At 38.6% G+C, this 22,528-nt stretch overlaps 1 protein-coding gene across 1 annotated transcript in view; it reads left to right on the forward strand.

The window, feature by feature from the left end:
• Positions 1–21,100, forward strand: part of sh3bp5b (SH3-domain binding protein 5b (BTK-associated)) — a 42,690-nt gene extending 21,590 nt beyond the window's left edge. The window contains exons 4-9 of the mRNA XM_061717583.1: positions 9,551–9,715; positions 10,547–10,677; positions 12,540–12,582; positions 13,762–13,981; positions 15,216–15,590; positions 20,181–21,100. Of these exons, the coding sequence (XP_061573567.1) occupies positions 9,551–9,715; positions 10,547–10,677; positions 12,540–12,582; positions 13,762–13,981; positions 15,216–15,590; positions 20,181–20,398 (1,152 nt within the window). The 3' untranslated portion in view covers positions 20,399–21,100. The remainder of the gene's footprint in view (positions 1–9,550; positions 9,716–10,546; positions 10,678–12,539; positions 12,583–13,761; positions 13,982–15,215; positions 15,591–20,180) is intronic.
• The last annotated feature ends 1,428 nt before the right edge of the window (positions 21,101–22,528 follow it).

Below are 22,528 nucleotides of genomic sequence, written 5' to 3' on the forward strand. Positions count from 1 at the left end.
AAAGTGGATGAAATCAAGTCATTTATTCCCAGTTAATCCTATTTCTGTCTTCGGTGTTGAAGATGCTTATTCATGTCGACTCTCTCGACAGATTGATTTGATTTTGATAGCGCTTTGATGCTAATGGCAGCTGCTTATGACGATGTGAAAAACCTACTTCCAGAAACGCCTGAGGGAACAGCCCAAACACAGACTTGTGCTTCAACAGGGGCAAATATGTGTCGAGGAACAGAGTGAAACTGGAGCATTTCTTCTTTTCCTCCTCAGAGGAATCGTGTGAAGGGCAACGGCAACTCTTTCTATGATCTAAATGCTCATTTTCCCCCCAGAACATCATTCTTTGTCAGCTTTGACTGATGACACGCGTGCTCTGTCTCCATCCCTCATTTCTTTTTTGTTTTGCTGATGATTTTCTGCAAGTTTTGACTGAAAAGCTTTATAAAACCACTGCACTGGAATAATTTGACTGAAATCGATTCATACATTCTTGATTTCAAACGGCTTCAGATTAAACCATCTTCTTGTGCCTCTTTACTGGTGTTTACACACAAACAAGATGTTAATCTCTCTTTGATGAAAAGTACCATGTTAAAACATGTTTCTGATGGTTGTTTAACTGCTTCCTCCCAAAGGACAAATAACCTACCACGAAATGAATGGATGTTACACTTTATCCTCCGGGAGGGTTTTTTCTGATTAGCTTTACTTCCTGAGACAATTATATAAGTTTATGATGTGTTATGTATGACTGTTCACGTCTGGTGTTTTCTTATCACTGCCAACTGGAGCCAGAACTGATAAATACTCACAACTGCTGCAGAATCCTTATGACATGATTGACCAACTCAATGACTGCGTTTACATGCACTCAATAACCCTTTTAAAACCTGAATATGACCCCTGGGTTACTCCTTTTAAAACCCAAATATTGGGTCATGTAAACGCCAAACGGAATATCCTGATCAAACGGAACATGAATTTGTTTTCTGCACATGTTCTGTTCACAAGGAATCCTGGTCTTTTGAGTCCAGGAAGTTCTTATAAACACGGAGAAACCAAGACCAGGAGGAGACTAATCACTTCATAAATGTAATGAAGGATATGAACATTTTAGCATTTGTAGACGGTAGAAAGTACCGGGATAGCGAGATTTAAAAGAAGGTGAACGAAAAGTTGCGTGAAGCAGCATTTGTTTTGAATTTGGATACAGGAAGAAGAAGCAGAAATGACGGTAATTGCGTCATCACGTTCTCCATGCGTCGCTGGTTTGATCCAGATATCCCGAATGATTAATTACCATGTATACAGGGATAACCCTGTTTGCTTACGCATGGAAACAGAATATTCCCAATGTTTCAGTGACCGGAATATTAGCAATAACCCAAATTTTGACTGCATGTAAACGTAGTCAATGACTCGTGCTTGTGTTAAAACCTAAAAAAATGAACTTTTCTCAACTTCTGACAGTTGCAGTGTTTCCCCCGCTATGCAATAAACCCACAATTCAGTTTGGCAATGATCTGGTCCAGAAAATGCTGTCAGAAATCAGAGAACTGTCATATATTTTAAAAGGAAAAAGCATCATAATATCAAAACATTTCTACACCTCTAATTTGCACTGAATTTAGTCTTTTATAAAGCTTCTTTGTGTTAAGAACCCAATACTGATTGGGATAAAATAACATATTTAGAAAAAATTCAACTGAAAGTAGAAGGTGGAAGGAACTTGGCCTATATACTAGTGTATATAAAACAGTTTTTATTTCTGTGTATACAAAAATGGATAAAGTAAAAGTGACATAAGAAAGAGTTTAGGATAGAGGACTGTCTCAGAAAATTAGAATATTGTGATAAAGTCCTTTATTTTCTGTAATGCAAAAATGTCATACATTCTGGATTCATTACAAATCAACTGAAATATTGCAAGCCTTTTTTTATTTTAATATTGCTGATCATGGCTTACAGCTTAAGAAAACTCAAATATCCTATCTCAAAAAATTAGAATATTCTGGGAATCTTAAACTGTAAACCATAATCAGCAATATTAAAATAATAAAAGGCTTGCAATATTTCAGTTGATTTGTAATGAATCCAGAATGTATGACATTTTTGTTTTTTTTTAGTTGCATTACAGAAAATAAAGAACTTTATCACAATATTCTAATTTTCTGAGACAGTCCTGTATGTTACTCTGAATGTGGCTGAGCTTAAATGCATCGTCTGTCCTACTAACAAGCTAATGAGGCTCATTTTTTGACTTGAAGTAAATGAAGGACCTGTAAAATGTTGTTCTCCTCCGCATGCAGACATCACTCCACGTTCTTTGTTACTTGGACATCTGCTTCCCTCTGGAGTCTCGCTCCTCTGAAGATTTTGAAGTAAAAGACCAGATGGGAGGATAAAAAGGCTAAGAGATGCTGAGATGGAGAGCAGCTTTAATAGAGACGGAGAAAAGAGGAAAAGGTTGAGCATGACGTGGAGAGAGGGATGAGAGAGAGGCAGACAAAGGCAGAAATATTACAAGCACAAGAGATTAAGATGGATATTGGAAGTGACAGGTTGGGAACGAAGACGAGGAGCGATGGATCTGGATAAAAGGCTGGGTGGGGAAGTGGGAGAGAGATGGAAATGGAAGAATTGAGAGTGGAGAATAAAAATGACAGAGGAGGAATAGTTGAAGAGACTGTGTGATAAGAGATGAACAATCATTTTAAAGAGAAGAGGAAACAGAAAATGGCGCATGATGATTTTTATTTTTATCCCTTTCTTTCCTACCAGCTTGGTCAGTAATGCATAAAGCGTAAGAAAGCAGAAGTGATCTGATGTAATGACACGTTTTGGAGATAAAGTACAGAACAACAGGAAGCAGTAAAGTGTACTGTGAGCTTTGAAAGAACAAACTTTTGAGAAATAGCGTTTTTCCCCTGTCTGTGTAGGTTTGGATACTTTTTATTCTGCTTTACATGGTTTTTGACTCCTTCACCATGATAGAGCAGTGTTAAGGTCTGAGTACACTTGATTGTGGAGAAGGCAATTTCTTGAACTTTGGGTTGGATTAAAATTTTCTTTATTACGTTGCGTGAGAGTTGTTGCTTTTTAATTCTTCTTTTTGTAATTGCATGATTATGTCAAGCAATATTTAGCTGTGCTTTTTATCATTGGTTTAATATGGGCTTATTTAATTCCCTCAAAGGAGACGTAGAAAAACAAGGCCTTAATAAAGGCTCTGTCATTTATTTAGTTTATATTATCTGAAGTAACTACCAACTCCAAAATGTCAGCGTACCAGGATTGCATGGTACTGTCTACGGAGGAGTATTAGGGCCAGGCAGGGGAAAAATAAAAATAATATTTTAGAGGAAGATTTTTTTTTCATTGTGCGCTTCGAGAAAAAAGTCAATGTCGAGAATAAAGTTGAAGTACAATTTCGAGAAAAAAGTCGAAATGTTGAGAAAAAAGTCAATTTCATGAATAAAGTTGAAATGTTGAGAAAAAAGGCTAAATTTTGACTTTATTCTTAAAATTGTATTTCAACATTAATCTCGACATTTCGACTTTTTTCTCGAAGTGCACAATAAAAAAAATCTTCCCCTCTCAAATATTTTTTCTACTCCATGGCCCTGATACTCTTCCGTACACTGTCACATAAGAACCCAGATGAGATTACATTCTCCAGCCTCTCCATCTTCATCTTTATCCAGCTTCGCTTTAGAAATGGGACCTGGACCGCTGATTGTATCATTGTTTACATGTCTGACATGGGTGGGGCACCAGGACACGCCGCCCACCAGTCCTGCAAATCCCAGCTCACCATTACACAGTTAGTCTTCAGTTGCAAAAGTTATCAAGAGCATTTGTACATTGGAAGGAAGTGATGACGCATTGTCTGCATGCAGACATCGTCACACACGATCATCATCATCATACCGAGCCATAGATTAGCCATAGATAGTTAGTGGTTAAAGCATGACATGCAGTACTGGAGATGAGGGGGGATGGCATCCCCCCTGAAATAAAAACGGTCCAAATCATCCCCCCTGTAAAACTGCCATCCCCCCTTTCCATCCCTTATGTCATTTCATCAATGAATGTGGTTTTACTGCTATTTCAACATTTAGTCATCACCAGAAAAATTACTTATTTGACAGTTTTCACCTGTTTCAAGTAAATTTTCACTTGAAATAAGTAGAAAAATCTGCCAGTGGGACAAGATTTATCTTCTCATTACAAGCAAAAAAATCTTGTTCCACTGGCAGATTTTTCTACTTATTTCAAGTGAAAATCTACTTTAAACAGGTGAAAATTGTTGTTTTTTTCCAGTGATGAGTCTTGTTTTAAGTGTAATAAGATTTTTTTTTTTTACTAAAATGAGACATTTTAACTAGAAATAAGACAAATATTCTTGTTAAGATTTTGAGTTTTTGCAGTGATCCATTTTACTTATCCTGTAAAGGACAGAGTCATATTGATAAGTTCAGAAAACCTTTTTATTGTTGTGTTTTGATGTATTTGATGTAAGCCCAGTGGATATTTAAAGCTTACAGAAGGCTGCATTTAACTGCTGCTATGTCATTCCTGCAGTATTTCGGTCAGTGCTATTATTTGTAATACATTATATTTGTAATCGGCACAAATTATCTGTCCCAATAAGATAAAATCCAACATCCCCCCTGATTTTTTTCTTTTTTTCTTTTTACAACTGGAGTACTGATGACACGTGATATTATTGGGATGTTCATCTATATCACATTTTATGTTCAGTTTAATATCCGCAGCAGCACCTCGTCTTTGCTTTTATTCTGTCATTTCCCTCTCCAGAACTACTTAGCGAGTGAAGTCTTTGAGCACATCAGTGCTGCATGACGACAGCATTGAAGTTTCACTTGCCTGTAGCCGAGACGTTGGAACTGCAGAGAAAAGTAGGACAAAGGCACAGAAGTACATTGTTGTTTCATTTGGCTACAGTTTCTAAACACGTGACACGCTTCCTAACCCACTAACCAAGAAAAACGTGACCGAAGATCTGGCTAGCTGAAAACCAGACGGATCAGAGATAATGGGTTGTTTATTTGGAAAAGTGTTCACGCACATCATAATTCTCTCTTTTTTTAAGTCATTTATTTTTGCCCTTTTCATCTTGCTAGAAGCATCGTGTCTAATGTCTGTACTGATGGGATGGGGGAAGGATGGAAAGGAAGTGGAAGATGGGTTTCATGTTGGCAACGTGACTGAAAACCAGACTGAACTCTTACCGGTTAACTGGTCTGGCTCCGGGATCTTTAAAGATGAGCCAAATCTAGAAACGTTTGAGTTCTCAAATGTATTTGATGTCAAGATGGTGCAGTTTAAACTTGGATTGTACAGAATTAACAATGTGTTCATGCACAAACAAGTGAAATAAAATAGTGCAACAACTGACAAGTAGCTCTGTAAAGACGAATACATTTTTTTACCCGAGATAAAAACAGGTTCACGACCCAATTTTGGGTCGCGACCGTCACTGCACTAGTCTAGACCATCTCTTATAGCAAAGATCCCCAGCTTTTTGTGCTTTTCTAGCCTTTTTTATTGCAATACTAATTCAATTCTTAAGGGCTCCACAACAAAAGGAGACCGGGGCAGTTTCAGAAACCACACAAAGAAAAGTTTTACACTAGTAATTCTACTAGTGTATCACTAAATCTACATTTCAACATTCACTTAAAAACTTTATCTGCAATAGAAAGGTTGCATATGAAGGTTTTTTTTTTTTTTTAAACTGGAACATTTCTTTTTCAAAGTGGACTACAGAAGTCACGTGTACACTAAGCTGCCCCAAATACCTACAAATTAAAAAAAACAATCATCAATACTTTTTTCTTTTTTTGTACATTGCAGACAGTATAAATCCCAGTTATATAATGCTCTTGTCATTCTAATTTGATTTTATATACATCCCTTTTTGCTTTTCTACGACAGGGTATTAGGGCCAAACTAAGACAAAAAAAAATTGGAAATTACGAGAATAAAGTCGTAAAATTACGAGAATAGACTTTATTCTCATAATATTACGACTTTATTCTCGCAACATTAGGCTATGACTTTATTCTCGTAATTTTTACGACTTTATTCTCGCAACGTTACGACTTTATTCTCGCAACGTTACGACTTTATTCTCGCAACGTTAGGTTTTGACTTTATTCTCGTAATTTCCATTTTTTTTTGTCTTTTCTGGCTAAGTAATACTCCGTCGTACTTTTCAGATCTGATAAACTTTCCAAAAAAGTTGGGACAGCAAGCACATATGGTTGGTAACGAGTGATTCGTTTCCATTTGAATAATTGCTGCGTTTTAACTGTCGTGACTGAGACACATGCAGCAGACGACAACATAAGACGGATTACTTGAGGTAATTCCCGACCCTCTGTTGTGTTCAGTATGGAATACAGAGCCGAACACATGACGGCAACAAGGCAGAAGTTGTTTGGATGTTGCTGCACTGGCATGTGGATGAGCGGAGCTAATGGAATTACAGCGAGCATGTGGTGATGTCAGAGAATCTGCAGACACAAGTCTGACTGAAGGAGCTAAACAAGACAATATGTGGATTTTAATGCTGCTACTTGTTGACGTATTCTTGGAAATGTGTTTGTTTTTCACAGGACGATGGAACAAAACAATAATGAACAGAAATACCACGCAAATAACACGCGTTTGGACTCGTCTAAGGAGATTCCCCTGGTGTATTTTCAGACGGGCTGCCCTCATTTACAAACATTGGCTGTTTTGTAAAAAGATGACATTCATTACAAATTAAATTTATTGGTCTTTGGCAGAAAGAAGTTGCTATTCAACCACTTGTAAATTGACCTGGATTTGCTTTTTCCCTGAAATCTTCAGTTGTTTACAAGTTTTTTAGACATAAAAAGCATATTTAGAGGTTTGCATAGAAATAACATTTTTGTTTTGCACAAAAGTTGCTTAAAACTGTTTGAGACCGAAATCTGTGTTGTAGTGAATTATAGAAGTGCAATTGCTATTTTTCATTCATTATTATTATTTATTTTTCTCCATGGGTAAAGTCGTGGTGCAAGCTAAAAGCTTGATTAAGTATATGATGTGATGGGCATGCCAGACTTAAAGGAGCATGAGGCAGGATTTATGAAAAAAATTCGTATACGTTTTAAGTTTTCTAGTAATGTCAGATGAAGCGTTCCAAACCCAAAAGAATGAGCCCTCTAGTGTATCTCTCCGTTGCCTTGAACAGGCTGTGTGCTGCAAAATGTGCTGCATTTGTGACCGGAATTCCCCGCGCTGTCCTGCGGATGTGACGTCACATGACGCTGCATGTGCGTTCTCCCCGTTCTCCCGTGCCGGCTTCACTGTTGGCTGCGGTACCCCCAACGGCCGTCGTGGCAAAGGGTGGCGCTAGAGAGTCTCATTTCTTAAAAGGAGCCTCATGCTCCTTTTAACTATTACCCGTATCTGAACTATTTGAGTTAGTCGCGATCTGCATGATCATCTTGATGGTTTTTATTAATATGAATAAAAACAGCTGGTGATGTTAACAGAAATGTCAGACTTTCTGTTTGTTTTTCCTCCGTTTTGCTAAAACGAACTGAATGGAGTTTACTCTCTTTTAATGACCTTATTATAATGCTGTCATATCTGCGTTTTTATTTATTTTTAAAGTCTAAACACACTTATCTTTTACTTCATAATCCTTTTTTCACTTTTAAGTAATTTTTTTTTTTAGAAAGTTTTTTAAATATTGGTAAGTTTATACTATACATTAAGATTTGTATCTTTACCCAGACAGTAATCAGTTCAATGCAGTCCAAATAAATACTGTCCTTATAAGGCCTATTGTAGTATAGTATGTACTGTATCTCTGTTTGACTATTTGACTTTGTATAAAACCCTTGAAACTATCCATACAAACCTCGTATTTGTTTCTATGTCAAAAGTACAAATATTCCTCAAAGATCTCATTTAATTTGTTGACCTCCCTTTCTCAGAAGAAAACTGACCATGTTTTTGACTGTTTGATACTGAAATACTTTGAATCCCTTTGGTCTCCAAAGTGGCTTCTGGAAAACTGAGATTACAAAGACTTAATCACTTCATCTAGTAAATAACTAATTTTCCTGGTTTCAGGATTGATATCTTTAAAATAATTTCCATGAATTTCTGGGAAAAAGAATACAGATGACATAACAGCATTTTTAATCAATTCAACCATTTTTTTAATCTCTGTTTTCTTGAACTGGAATGTTTACAGACATTCCCATTTTTCTCTTTATTGATTTCCAAACTCACTAAAGGTTCTGGATCTTCACATCGTTGTTTTTTTTTCCTCCTGATCAGTCAACGTATAGTGGCTGAGAAATATTGTGCGTTGAGTCTTTAAGTGCAGTGCTCCATTAAAGTGTTTTCCTTAAAATGAATAAAGAACTGGAAAAGTTATTTAGCTCAGGGTCTGCGTGGCTTTACACACTGTGTGAGGTGAATGAATGTTGTTGCTCCAGCAATATCGTTGGTTTGTTTATCTGCAGGAGTGCAGTGACCATGTGTTGACAGATAACATGGATTGTCTCCATGAGCATGAAAACAGCCGTATCTGTCGTATCTGCAGCTGCAGCAGGAAAACTCTCAGCTGTAGCTTCACACGGGTCTTAAGATGATGTCAGCTGTGTCTTATGCAACACACATGTAAACATAACAACAAAGAGCGTTTCTGTTAGGGGTTCAGTTCTACACAGGAAATACAGTCTAACCATATTTCATTTTAATGCTATAATGGTAAAGAAAATTATGATCAAACTGACCTGATGAGTAATATAAATGGATTTAAAATTGTTTATACTCTGCACCCTATAAGTTTGCACTCTACTGTATAGACCGGGCAACCCGCGGCTCTTTAGCGCCGCCCTAGTGGCTCCTGGAGCTTTTTCAAAAATGTTTGACTTTTTTTTTTTCCTTTTTTTTCCCTTTTCTTTTTTTAATCTCGATATTTCAACTTTTTTATCGATATTCCGACTTTTTTCTCGAAATTTTGACTCTTTTCTCGACATTTCGACTTTTGTCTCAAGATTTTGCTTCAACATTAATCTTGACATTTCAACTTTTTTCTCGACACTTCGACTTTTGTCTCAAGATTTTACTTCAACATTTCGACTTTTTTATCGACATTGACTTTTTTCTCGAAGTGCAAAATGAAAAAAAAAAATCTTCCCCCAGTTATAACTAATATAGATACATGCAGCATGTGTTGCCTTCATTCTAAGGTTTATACAAGACTTTTCATTTTTTGCGGCTCCAGACATGTTTTTGGTCCAATATGGTTCTTTCAACATTTTGGGTTGCCGACCCCTGGTATAGACTTATTTTTTTCCCCACAATTACGCACCACTGAGCCCATTGGACAATAAGGACTTAACAGCTGGGAATAAAAAAAAAAAAAACTCTCTCGCTTGAAAGAGGACCACTGTCCATGTTCATGAAACCTTTGTAATCTTAGCTTGTATGTGAACACAAAGCAAACCCAGTTGTGTGTGTGTGTTCCCGGCAGGCCCAGCTGGAGGCCCAGAGATCCACCCAGGACTTCCAGAGAGCCAGCGAGGTTCTCCGAGCAGCCAAGGAGACCATCTCCCTGGCCGAGCAGCGGCTCCTGGAGGAGGACAACCGGCAGTTCGACTCCGCCTGGCAGGAGATGCTGAACCACGCCACGCAGAGGGTGAGGAGGGAGGGAGGGAGGGATGGGGACGGGGTCACTTCACTTTCTTTCCTTAATTAAGTGTCTCAGCTGCTTTCCTTCATGCAGCTGCTAAAATAACCCATTCAGACTTATTGTAAAATGTAAGACATACCTGTTTCTATTTCTTTAGGTGGAGGGGTCTGGCTAAATCACAATTAATGTACTACTTTTAAGTTATTTTACCCTTTAAGAAAGAATGGATCACTAGCCTGTTTAACAGACTTAAAGATCCCAAAAGCCAAAAACGTTCATGCCAATTTATTTAGATCCATTTTAGAAATGTTGGAAAGTCTTTCATCTTACTGCCGTCAAAATCTAAGTTCCACGACCAAAAAGTGTTCATTATGCTCTTATGTATAATATTAACACACGTCTAAGACTGCGACGCGTTGGATTTTTCTGTTATTAAACTTTTGTTCATAGTGATAGAAAAATGGTGGAAAAGCCAATTAAACTTTGAAATGGCTTAATTTGTAGTCAAAACAAATAATGTTGGCAATATTATCTCAAAAACCCACAAAAAATAAAAAGTATTTAAAAAAAAATCTATTAAAAAATATCAAGATAAATCTTTTGAAGATATTTTATTGAGTACCATGGTGAGTTTTATTACACTTTTTCTTTGTTAATCCAAAAAAAGAACCTTTTTAAGGTGGTGGTTGTTTGGAAAGAACCTTTTAATCCCACATCTACTCATCAGATACCCTGCTCTTCACAGAACATTTAAAAACAGAGAAATATCTTTAAGTGAACTCTGGCCTTAAGTCAACTCGGAGTGCGTTGCTGATGGTGAGTTTGTGTCGGTTGCAGGTGATGGAAGCGGAACACACCAAGACGAGAAGTGAGCTGTTGCATAAGGAGACGGCGGCCAAATACACAGCAGCCACGGGCCGCATGAAGCAGCTGGAGAAGAAGCTGAAACGAACCATCAGCAAGTCCAAGTAAGAGCTCGGTTTGGCTGCGTACAGGGCACTTGAAGGCTGCACGAGATCCCGTCCAATTTTTATGTCAGACGTGACAAAAATACTGTAATCACAGGTGATTTGGCTTCAGCTTTCCCACAGCAGAGGGAAAAAAAAGAACCAATTATTCGACCAGGTGACTCAGTGTAACGCTTCTCTTTTCAGCTGAAAACGGTCTCTAAAGCAGTGAAACCTGGTTTCAGTCAAAACCACAGTCGACTAGTTTGTTTATTGTAAGCAGTCAGGTGTTAAAAGAGGAAGCCTGGCTGAATCTGGTAAAGTCACGAGTTGTTTCCCTCTCACAAAATCACAAGACGAATAGTAATTTAGATCTACTACGAAACTGATTCCAGGTGAAGCGTCGAGGCTCGTGCAGGTGAAACACAGTCATGTCAGGACTGATACGTTCCATAATGAACTGTGAATGAGTTGAATAAAGTTCAACTCACCAGACTGTTTTGTTTTGCTTTATCTATGTTTTATCATGCGCCTTATGTATGAAAATAGACCCGTTCATTGATTTTGCCTTATAATGCGGTGAATCTAATGGCCTGCAAAACCCAGTATGTGTATAGGGTACATGTTATTATGAGAAATGGTTTGACTTTTTTGATAACATTTATTAATGCAGAAAATAATCAGTTGGTATACTTTTAGCTAATTCTCTGGTCAGTTTCTTAGACTCAAATGTGCTGGCGATTACCGTTCTCTTAATTTATTTAAAAGCAACAATATATATTATTTTAATATTGCTGATTATGGTTTACAGTTTAAGATTAAGAATCCCAGAATATTCTAATTTTTTGAGATAGTTTTCTTAAGCTGTAAGCCATGATCAACAATATTAAAATAATAAAAGGCTTGCAATATTTCAGTTGATTTGTAATGAATCCAGAATGTATGCATTACAGAAAATAAAGGACTTTATCACAATATAAAATTTTTTTGAGACAGTCCTGTATTTAAAAAAAAACTGTCAGTTTTCCAGGGTGTTGAGGTCAAGAGATTTTTTTTTATTTTTACAACCAACTTTTAAAGTCTTGCTTTATTGTGGAATGTTGCAAATGTTGAAATGTTTGCAGTACTTGAAAGAGCTACTCTGGAAACACACAGACGTGAAGTAAGAGTATGTTTTGAGACCTGAGGGTAATTCTGAAATTAATCTCAATTTAAATCTACATCTTAGCAGCAAGTAGTTAAGCATGACCCTCAAAAAGGTTCGTCTATGTCTGTCTGCCTGATGTTTATCAGACAGTGTAGCATCAATGCAAGTAATTTAGTATAACGACATAGACGTGCATTTAGAAAACGGGTCAAGCTGCGTTTAGTGTCATTACAGTAAAACATGCTGCACATTAACTTTGATATTTTACATGCAAGTTATCTTCAACTGGCTGAATCCAAAGCTGGACAATGGATCAGTTAACGTATGATTAAAAATGTATTTTTGGATCCAGTGGAAGTGTATTAGAGGCTCCAGGCTGTGTGTGTGTGTGTGTGTGTGTGTGTGTGTGTGTGTGTGTGTGTGTGTGTGTGTGTGTGTGTGTGTGTGTGTGTGTGTGTGTGTGTGTGTGTGTGTGTGTGTGTGTGTGTGTGTGTGTGTGTGTGTGTGTGTGTGTGTGTGTGTGTGTGTGTGTGTGTGTGTGTGTGTGTGTGTGTGTGTGTGTGTGTGTGTGTGTGTGTCCACAGTTAATCCGCTCTGCATCCCTCGCTCATCCAGCATCACGACCCCTTTATCTCCCTCTCCTCTGTCAGGTTGCCATAGCGATGATGTGGGTGCTGCTCATTTCTGGGTTAGTCTGTATTTTTCCCCTCTGATCTTGTCTCTCTCTTCTCTGCAGGCCTTACTTTGAGATGAAGGCCAAGTACTACCTGCAGCTTGAGGTGCGTGATGACACTTTGGCTCTTGTTTCTCAACACAAATGTAATCTCTACAGGTTGTAAAGCTGTTGAAACAGAGTGAACTACCTTGATTAGAAAGAGAAGGGACTTTTTTTGCATGCATTTTTCTAATGATACGATATATTGGTCTTTTGGTAGCTGTTTGTTTTTCCCTTCTCTGATCTATAACCAGTACTGGAGTTGTAAAAAGAAATCAGGGGGGATGGTGGATTTTATCATATGGGGACAGATAATTAGTGCTGATTACAAATAATATAATATATTACAAATAATAGCAGTGACCAAAACACCTGCAGAAATACTGCAGGAATGACATAGCAGCAGTTAAATGCAGCCTTCTGTAAGCTTTAAATATCCTCTGGGCTTACATCAAATACATCAAAACACAACAATAAAAACAGTTTTCTGAACTTATCAATATGACTCTGTCCTTCACAGGATAAGTAACATGGATCACTGCAAAAACTCAAAATCTTAACAAGAATATTTGTCTTATTTCTAGTTAAAATGTCTCATTTTAGTAAAAGAAATCTCATTACACTTAAAACAAGACTCATCACTGGAAAAAACAACAATTTTCACCTGTTTCAAGTAGATTTTCACTTGAAATAAGTAGAAAAATCTGCCAGTGGAACAATTTTTTTTTTTTGCTTGTAATAAGAAGATAAATCTTGTCCCACTGGCAGATTTTCCTACTTATTTCAAGTTAAAATTTACTTGAAATAGGTGAAAATTGTCAAATAAGTTATTTTTCTGGTGATGACTCTAAATGTTGAAATAGCAGTAAAACCACATTCATTGATGAAATGACATAAGGGATGGAAAGGGGGGATGGCAGTTTTACTGGGGGGATGATTTTGACCGTTTTTATTTCAGGGGGGATGCCATCCCCCCTCATCCCCCCTCAACTCCAGTACTGGTTAACGTGTAACAAATTGTAGTCATCATGGGATTACTTTGTTTTATCTGCATGTCTAGTTTGATCCAAACACCACGAACCTACACTGAACATATTTAGTGGGATAACTACAGTACGTCAGCGACTTTTCCCTGCACACAAAGCATGCCAAGAGATAGATTTCTGATATGGTATCAGTTTTGTGACTGCCTTGCGGTGTTCATCTTTCACGACAACGTTCTTCCCCCTTATCTCTTCTCTAGAACCTGAAGAAGAACGTGGATGAGCGGCAGGCCAAGCTAACCCGGGCAAAAAACGAGTACAAAACGGCTCTGAGAAACCTGGAGATGATTTCTGACGAGATCCACGAGCGCCGGCGGAGCTCCGTCATGGGCCCCAGAGGCGCTGGAGTCGGCGCCGAGGGCGACAGCGTTTCTGGGGACGACATCTCCAACTTTAAGATGGAGTCGGATGGAATATCAAGTGAGTTTACTGTTTCTCTCCCCTTTTATCCTGTTAGAGGAACTTGTGGTCGGGCAGAGTGACTAAAACCCAATTAGTAAAGGTTAAACCTTCTGCTGCTGCTACAACAACAACTGCTCACCTGGTGATTCTAAATGTCAGCCGTAGCTGTGTGGCATTTTCTTCAGAAATCACAGCCAGTTTGCTTTGTTGACTCCTGATGTGATTTCTGTGAAATCTAAAAAAAAAAAAAGACAAATGAAAGTAAATGACGCATGTCCGTAATTCATAAAGTTTAACTTGGTTTCAAACACTTTTTTTGTCATTTATACACACAGAATGCCTGTGTGTAAATGACCCCCAAATTCACCGTCTACGCACCGAACAATAACCTGATTTATGGAAATAGTTCTGCCCACTTCACGTCTGTTAAAGTATCCTGTTGTTTTTCTTGCCGTCCACATCAGAGGGTCTGAATGAACCTCAGCCGGAGGAGAAAAAAACCAACCGATGGAGTGAAAATCTTTGCTTCTTTGCATCCCATTAATTTGGCCTGCAGAATAACTGGGGATTGCATCACCATGGCAACAGGAGTCCACTCTGAGCAGAATAATTATAAGTTGAGGGGGAATGTGAGGTTGAAAATAACTCTGCTTTCTTCTTTACATGCACGTGTTTGCAGTGCACATGAAGTGTCACTTCTGACTGTGGTGACAGTTCAGAGAACCCTCAGCTGCATTTACAGGACTGTCTCAGAAAATTAAAATATTGTGATAAAGTTCTTTATTTTCTGTAATGCAATTTATAAAAAAAAAAAAAAAAAAAAGTCATACATTCTGGATTCATTACAAATCAACTGAAATATTGCAAGCCTTTTATTATTTTAATATTGCTGATTATGGTTTACAGTTTAAGATTCCCAGAATATTCAAATTTTTTGAGATAGAATATTTGAGTTTTCTTAAGCTGTAAACCATGATCAGCAATATTAAAATAATAAAAGGCTTGCAATATTTCAGTTGATTTGTAATGAATCCAGAATGTATGACATTTTTGTTTTTGTAATTGCATTACAGAAATTCACATTCAAATTTTCTGAGACAGTCCTGTATAGTGTCAAACAGTGACTTTCTCCTTCCACTGTTCATCCTACTCTTCCCCCCCATCATATTTCTTCATCTCCTTTCATAATTGCTTACTGCTCCTATCTTCCTCTCTCATTAACGCCTTCCTCCCCCTCCCTTCTGTCCTAAAGTGGCGTCGGTGTGTTTCGACGACGAGCCGTGTGGGGGAGGCAGCGTCATGTCAGAAGAAGACTCTGAGACTCGCTCCACCTGTAGCCTCGGTTCATCCCCATCACCCAGCAGCCCGCAGGAGCTCCTGTCGCCCAGCCCGTTCGCCAGCTCCTCCTCTTCCTCCGGTTCCTCCTCCGGCATGTCGTCTTCTGATTCCCCGTCGCCCACACCCTCCTCCTCCTCCTCCACGTCCTCCCCGGCTCTGCTGTCCCGGCCCTGCAGTCTGGACCTTCCCAGCACCGTGTCGCTGTCGGACTTCGGCCTGATCTCGCCGGTGCTCGGGCCTCGCAGCCAGTGCAGCGGCGCGTCGTCGCCCGAGTGCGACCTGGAGAGAGGTGGGTGACACTCTGGGATTTATTAAATGTAGCACGGCTTGAGGAAAATCCTCCTGCCTTGGAACCTCAAACATTTTCATCACACCGTGTCATAACTGCACGCGAGCGCCCGACTATCATGTCGCACTGCGTGACATCGGCGGTTCTCTGTCCACACTGAAAGCGTTATGGGCCCCCACGTTATTTAGATTGACGCGCTGATTGGCTGGAATCCGCGCAGCTCAGCGAGGTCAACGGATGAGACGAAGCGAGCCCGACTCCCATTGGCCAGTCCCTCACTAAGCAGAGACTGGTTATAACATTAAAGGTAAATGATAGGGGTGTAACGATACACTAATCTCACGATACACGATATTGCGGTCACGATTACGATACGATATTATAGCAGTATTTTTTTAACAACCTTGAATGATGAACATATGACTGGAAAAAATTGTATTTTATTTGAAAGACACAAAATACAGTTTGTAATGCTTTATAACTGTTTAAGTTTTAAAGAGAAAGCCAGGCCAACCATTTTCCACAAACTGAACTAAAAGTAAATGTCAGGTTTGCATTATGCATCTTCAGTTTCATACAAGCACAAATATTTTGCAACAAACTGAATAGTTTCTCTCATGTATGATTTGACTTTCTTCTTTTCCCGAAATGTATCAACTAAAATTAAATAAATAAATAAAAGTAAATAAATACATACAATTTTACATCATAAAAAAGATTGGTTCTAAAATCCTACACTGTTGAGGGACATTAAAGTACACTGGAACTCAGCAGAAGTTTCCCTGTGTTTATCCTACTCACGACCCCAAAAAGGTTTAATTTAATAAGGTAAGGCTTAACTCTACACCAGCCTTACATAAGTAAAAGTTCAGAGCTCAAAACCCTGCAAGAGTCCCGTGATCGGGACCAAAACGGTACTAGTTTCTTCTGAGCGGAGGAAGATTTTGGTCCGCGGGTCGAGGCGCGGTCGGATGCACAATAGATTAATATTAATATTCCAATATCGCGATACACTTTGTCACCTCCACGACACGTATCGTGACTTTTTTGTATCGCGAAATTTCGTGGCACGATATATTGTTACATCCCTAGAAAATGAAAAAGACACAAGCTTTAGATAATAAGTTGTGAAACTTCCAGCTCCCTGTCCATCTCCCTCCAGCAGCTGCCACTTTATTGAGGTTTTTGTAGTGAAATGAGGAGGAATCATAGAGATAACGTCTCATTTCAACTAACTGGATCAGCCGTTCCTCATCCATGACTGTTTCCTACAGCACTTTCAACCGGCTTTCAACGCGAGCAGCAGGAAGAAAATAGAAGCAGGGCGTCCGACAAACGTTCAGCTCAAAACGTTGCGTCGCTCGCGGCCAGTTAGGACAGTCCAATAGAAAATAAAGCAAATGGAAGTGATTTTGTCGCTGACGCTCGCTCGCATCGCCTGCAGTTATGACACGGTGTAAGACATGTCCTTTACAGTGTTCCAGACACTTAAGACGGCTTTTTTCCTAATATTTTCAAGTACTGTTAAAAATAGAATAAAAGAAAGGTGTGACATCAGAGAACACAAGAAACCAAATTGAGATGCAGTGTCTCCCTTTTTCCCCCTCATATAAATAACCACATACAAAGAAAAGCTGTTTCCTCTAAGAATTGGATCAAAATGGAAAGTCACTGTGTTTAAGAAGGGAAATAAAAGTAATGGCTTTTGAGTGTGTGCAGCATGTGCTATTACACAGGAGGGAAATACAAAAGTGAGATGGATGTTAGTCATGTTCTATTCTGGGAGAGATGCAGCACCTCCTGCTGCCTTCATGTCTCACACCTGCTCTACTGAAGCACAATATTAGTTAAAGTGACAGGAACTGTGAGCCTCGCGTGCAGAGAGGAAGCTGCTCAGCTTCAGGGTTATTCTAGACCTCAACTGTTTCACCTTTTTTCAGGTTCTCACTTCCCGTAGAGACAATGTCATTAAATTTGAGATAACTATACAAATGTCTGCTTCCCTCAAAATCTTTCATATGGTGTTGAAACGAGGCTTTCATGTGACAAAACAGAGCAAGTTTAAAGCACTTCTTCATTACAGTTTAAAAATTCATAAAATACAACTAAAGCTGTATTTTGGGGTGTAAATAATGGCATAACATGATGCACCGGGGTAACAAGAAGTTGATGGAATTTTACGGGATTATTTAATAGTGGCCCACGTTGTCTTACCTTAACTAGTCTTTGATCATTTTGTTCTGATAAATGACAATTAGAAATGTAGCTTTCAGGGTAGTTTATAAGAAAAACCTGACTATTATTCACCATAATCCGGTAGGCAGTTAGCTAATACTGTCCATAACAGCTTTGTAGAGTAGCCACAAGTCATGGCGTGTGGATCAATTCATCCGCTGCTGATTTTACCCTGAGTCCATCACTCTGGAATAGGACAAGGGTCAGTCCCAATCCCCCCCTAGTCCTACTTTTCAGACCTACCTCTAAATTTTGTGCGTTCCCGTGAGGGAAGTGGTGTCCCAATTCCTCTTTGCATCTAGGGCTAGTGGACTTTTCGAGGGTTAGTGTGTATGAATCTAGCCCTTAAGCGAGGGATTTCAGATACTGACTTCACGACCGAGGGCCAGAAAAATTTCCTAGAATGCTTTATGTCATCATTTGCAGACTGAATCAAAATCAATATTTTGAGTTAGTTTCTGCATAAAAATGCGTTTCGATTACATTTCATTTTCATAATATTCACTCAGTGAATGTACATAATCACTCGCTTGGTCGTTGTTGCGTTGTATCTTCAGATGTCGCCTGAATAAAGGCTGATTTATGGTTCCGCGTTACACCAACGCAGAGCCTACGGCGTAGGTTCTTCGTCGATTTAACACGGAACCATAAATCAGCTCCCGACCCGGCAGCTCTTCTCATCCCCGAAAACATCGGCACAAATTTCTTAACAGGCGTTATTTGGATAAACTGAGCCCAGGTTGGGGATCTTAACGGTTACTTTTACGCCTGAAAAAATATTAAAACTTAATAAAGTGGCATATTAACAGTACTACAGCGGAAATTAAAAAAGCTTTTATCTCTCAGCTTCCTGATATGGTGTGACGTATGTGCAAACGTAACTACGCAGTCGCTTACGTAACCGAACGTAAACCACGCAGTGACGTAGCAAGTGGTGTCCCAATCCCTAGGGAACATTACAAGGGCCCTACAGCTGTGGCTTCATTTTTAGGGCTAGTGGTAGAAAGTAAGGGGTGTATTGGGATTGGCCCCAAGTCTGGATTCATAAAACCACATGACGTTTCCTCGCTGCTCCTTGCAGAGACCAATCTTTACGCTGCCTTGGTCATCAGAGGGAAAAAACAAAAACTTCCATTTCCATCATAAATGAGGAGTCATGGAGTAGATGTTGACCTGGCGTCCACATATGTGGACATCACATCTTGGATGTCTATGCCATAATTTAATGATGCTTAATGGGGGACTGAAACAATTAGGGGGAAAACATCCAGTGCATCCAGTGCGTGTTGGAGCAGCAAAACATCTAAAGCTTGCAGGGCAGTGTTACCTGAAGACCAGGATAGAGAAACGTTGCTTCCTCCTGATTCAAGTGAATAGATCACCTCATCGGTCTGAAGAAATCTTTTAATGACCTTTTATTTGAGCCAGATGTTGAAACAGGGCAATGTGGTTTAAGGAATGAGAAGTTCTTTATTGTATTATTTATCAATCCATCAAAGATACTTCCTATTCCCGGTCATGGGGTCCTTTACTAAATTTGTTATGGTTAAATAACTTGTTGCCAGCTGAAACACAATCATGACCGAGGTATTTTCCAGTGGGAAGCTCCTACATATCAGTTTAATCAAATCCAGCTGACGACTACGTGTGTGACATTAGAGTCAATGCCTTTTGATGTTTTAAAGTTCGTTTTTTTATTTAATCTCCGAATACATAAAACCTTAAATTGAAATGTGTGTAATATTTATTTCATATTATTGGGTTGGAAGAAAATAATGCTAACTATCCAGTTATAGTCTGGGTTTAACTGGTATTTTTATATAAATAAATCTTGTATTTTGATGTTGCCTAAAAGAATAAAAAATCTTATAATAAGATTAATTCAGAATACTTCTCAGCCGTATTAATTTTAACATGCCCGTTTTGTCTATTTAGATATCCAACAGTCAGTTAAAAATCACCAAAACTTTTGGTCTTCTGTTACTTGAACTTAACTACAGGACTGTCCTCAGAAAATTAGAATATTGTGATAAAGTTCTTTATTTTCTGTAATGCAATTAAAAAAACAAAAATGTCATACATTCTGGATTCATTACAAATCAACTGAAATATTGCAAGCCTTTTATTATTTTAATATTGCTGATTTTGGCTTACAGTTTAAGATTAAGATTCCCAGAATATTCTAATTTTTTTTCAATTTCAGTTGATTTGTAATGAATCCAGAATGTATGACATTTTTCTTTTTGTAATTGCATTACAGAAAATCACAATATTCTAATTTTCTGAGACATGAGATGACTTTGGCGTGTTTTACGTGTATTATTAATCGTCCACCGACCTCCTCGTGTGCTGCAGGTGACCGAGCTGAAGGTGCAGAGGGGGAACTTGACAACGCTCCGTCTGGAAACAACAACAACATCTCTGCTTCCAGCAGCAAGAGGAGCTTCAGCCTGGAGGCTCGGTTCAGCTTCCTGAACCTGCGCCGCCCGCGGCTCAACGGCACCAAAGCGGCGGACAGCAGCTCTCAGAAGACGGAGCCGGGGCAGACTGTGGTCCTGCTCAAAGGAGTCTGAGGACGGGGAAAAAAAAGGAATTGGTCAGAGGGACTGTGACTCGGATCAAAAACTGAAACTTATGAGGCATTTATAAGCTGCCTGCCGTACTGCACACCGCCCCCCGTCCCCCCCACACACCCCCAACATCCAAATGGACTTTAAAGCCTTTGGTGTACATTAAGTTTCCTGTTCATCGCAGCAGCAGCAGCAGCAGCAGCGTCACTCCCTTCTCCCTTACTGCACCTCCGGACCGTCACACCAGAGAAATGAAGAGCACTGTTGTATTAAAATGTGTTGGTCACAGTTTATGAAAGTGTGGAAGGAGGGAAAAAAAAGAAAAAGTTGTATTTATTTAGTTTTTCCTCCACTAGAAACCGGAAAGGGTTGTCTAAAAAACAGTATGCACTAGCTGCCTGCCGCCAACCTCTGAATATCTGAACTGATCCAAATGTACAAGTTATTACAGTTAAATGCCACATACATGTAGCACGCTGTAAGCCATGCAGGGTTGATGTTCTGCCTAGTTAAATATCCAAAAAAAGGAAAGCCACACAGTGGAGAAAAGAAACTGGAATTTTAGTCTTTTGCTCTGTACTTGTGTATTTGATATAACAATGCTGTATTTTCGACATGTCCGTGTGTTCCAGTTTAGGATTCAAATATTAAAGTTTTATGTAACAAAGTACAATTTAGTAAAGTATAATTAAAGCTTTAACTCTTTGTGGGTATTTTTTTCCCCAGTTTAATGATCGTGTGATTATGATCGCATCACAACCTAAAATGGATGTTTAAAAGTTTTGGTTTTTTTTGAAAGCGAAAATAGCTTGAAGGCTAAACTGACCAGAATTAAAAAAAAATAAATAAATAAATAAATTAAACTACAGGACTGTCTCAGAAAATTTGAATATTGTCATTTTCTGTAATGCAATTACAAAAATGTCATACATTCTGGATTCATGACAAATCAACTGAAATATTGCAAGCCTTTTATTCTTTTTAATATTGCTGATCATGGCTTACAGCTTAAGAAAACTCAAATATCCTATCTCAAAACATTAGAATATTCTGGGAATCTTAATCTTAAACTGTAAGCCATAATCAGCAATATTAAAATAAAAGGCTTGCATTTCAGTTGATTTGTAATGAATCCAGAATGTATGACATTTGTTTTTTCTTATTGCATTACAGAAAATAAAGAACTTTATCACAATATTCTACAGTAATTTTCTGAGACAGTCCTGTATTTCCCCTTGCCCTGCAGTTCCACTTGTGGCCACAGAGGCCGCTGTTGAGCTGAGTGCAACATTTGGCCGTGAGGTTTCCTCAAAAATCAGTTTCAAGTGAACAAACGGGTCCGAAGGATTCCTCTTAGCTCAGCCTGCAGATGCTCATAAATTAACTTCACCTTCAGAAATGCATAATTGTTACATGCCATCTCCAAAACACTCATATTTAAATCATGACGTTCAATAATTAGGCAATCTGACTTCAATCGGTCAACATGTGGCAGCGCTTCAGACGAGCTGTAACTGATTCAAATTAATAATAGAAAGCACAACACAAAGAGCCTCTTGTCCTGAAAGTAAGACATAAACTGTGCTCTAAATACAGTGGAACTGCTTTTTTTTCTTTTTTTTATTAAAGATGACATGTGACAGACAAAAACGTGTCTCTAGTGCCACAATAACATGAAGTTAGTTTTGTTTTAAATTTCCAACAGACTCAGAGGTTTCTGCTTTCACCACTAACCAGGAGAAACGATCAGGACTGGAGTCTCTTGCAACTCATTTTCTTGATGAATCCAGGCTGATTAATGCACTGAACATTTCTGCCACAGTTTCTCTGCAGCACGTGCCACAGGAAAGATCAAATGATGCAGCTTTCAAATGTCTCGGCTCTAAACTTTACTCTAACAAAATTCTAATCATTATAAAACTAACCCTGCTGACTACTTGCACAAGAATAAACATTTGTTTTACAGGATTTTACAAATATTAGTTCAATTTCTAAGCCAGCTATTATTCAGCTGCATGTGCACAGATTTACAGACCACAAATCTGAATACTGGTTCAACAAAAAACCTTATAACATTTAAGATTTGAGTCAAATCCTTTGTTTCTATGGTCCATCTCTCTAAAGTCAGACAAA

The sequence above is a fragment of the Cololabis saira genome, chromosome 3, assembly GCF_033807715.1.
Source record: "Cololabis saira isolate AMF1-May2022 chromosome 3, fColSai1.1, whole genome shotgun sequence".
In the NCBI taxonomy this organism is placed as follows: Eukaryota; Metazoa; Chordata; class Actinopteri; order Beloniformes; family Belonidae; genus Cololabis; species Cololabis saira.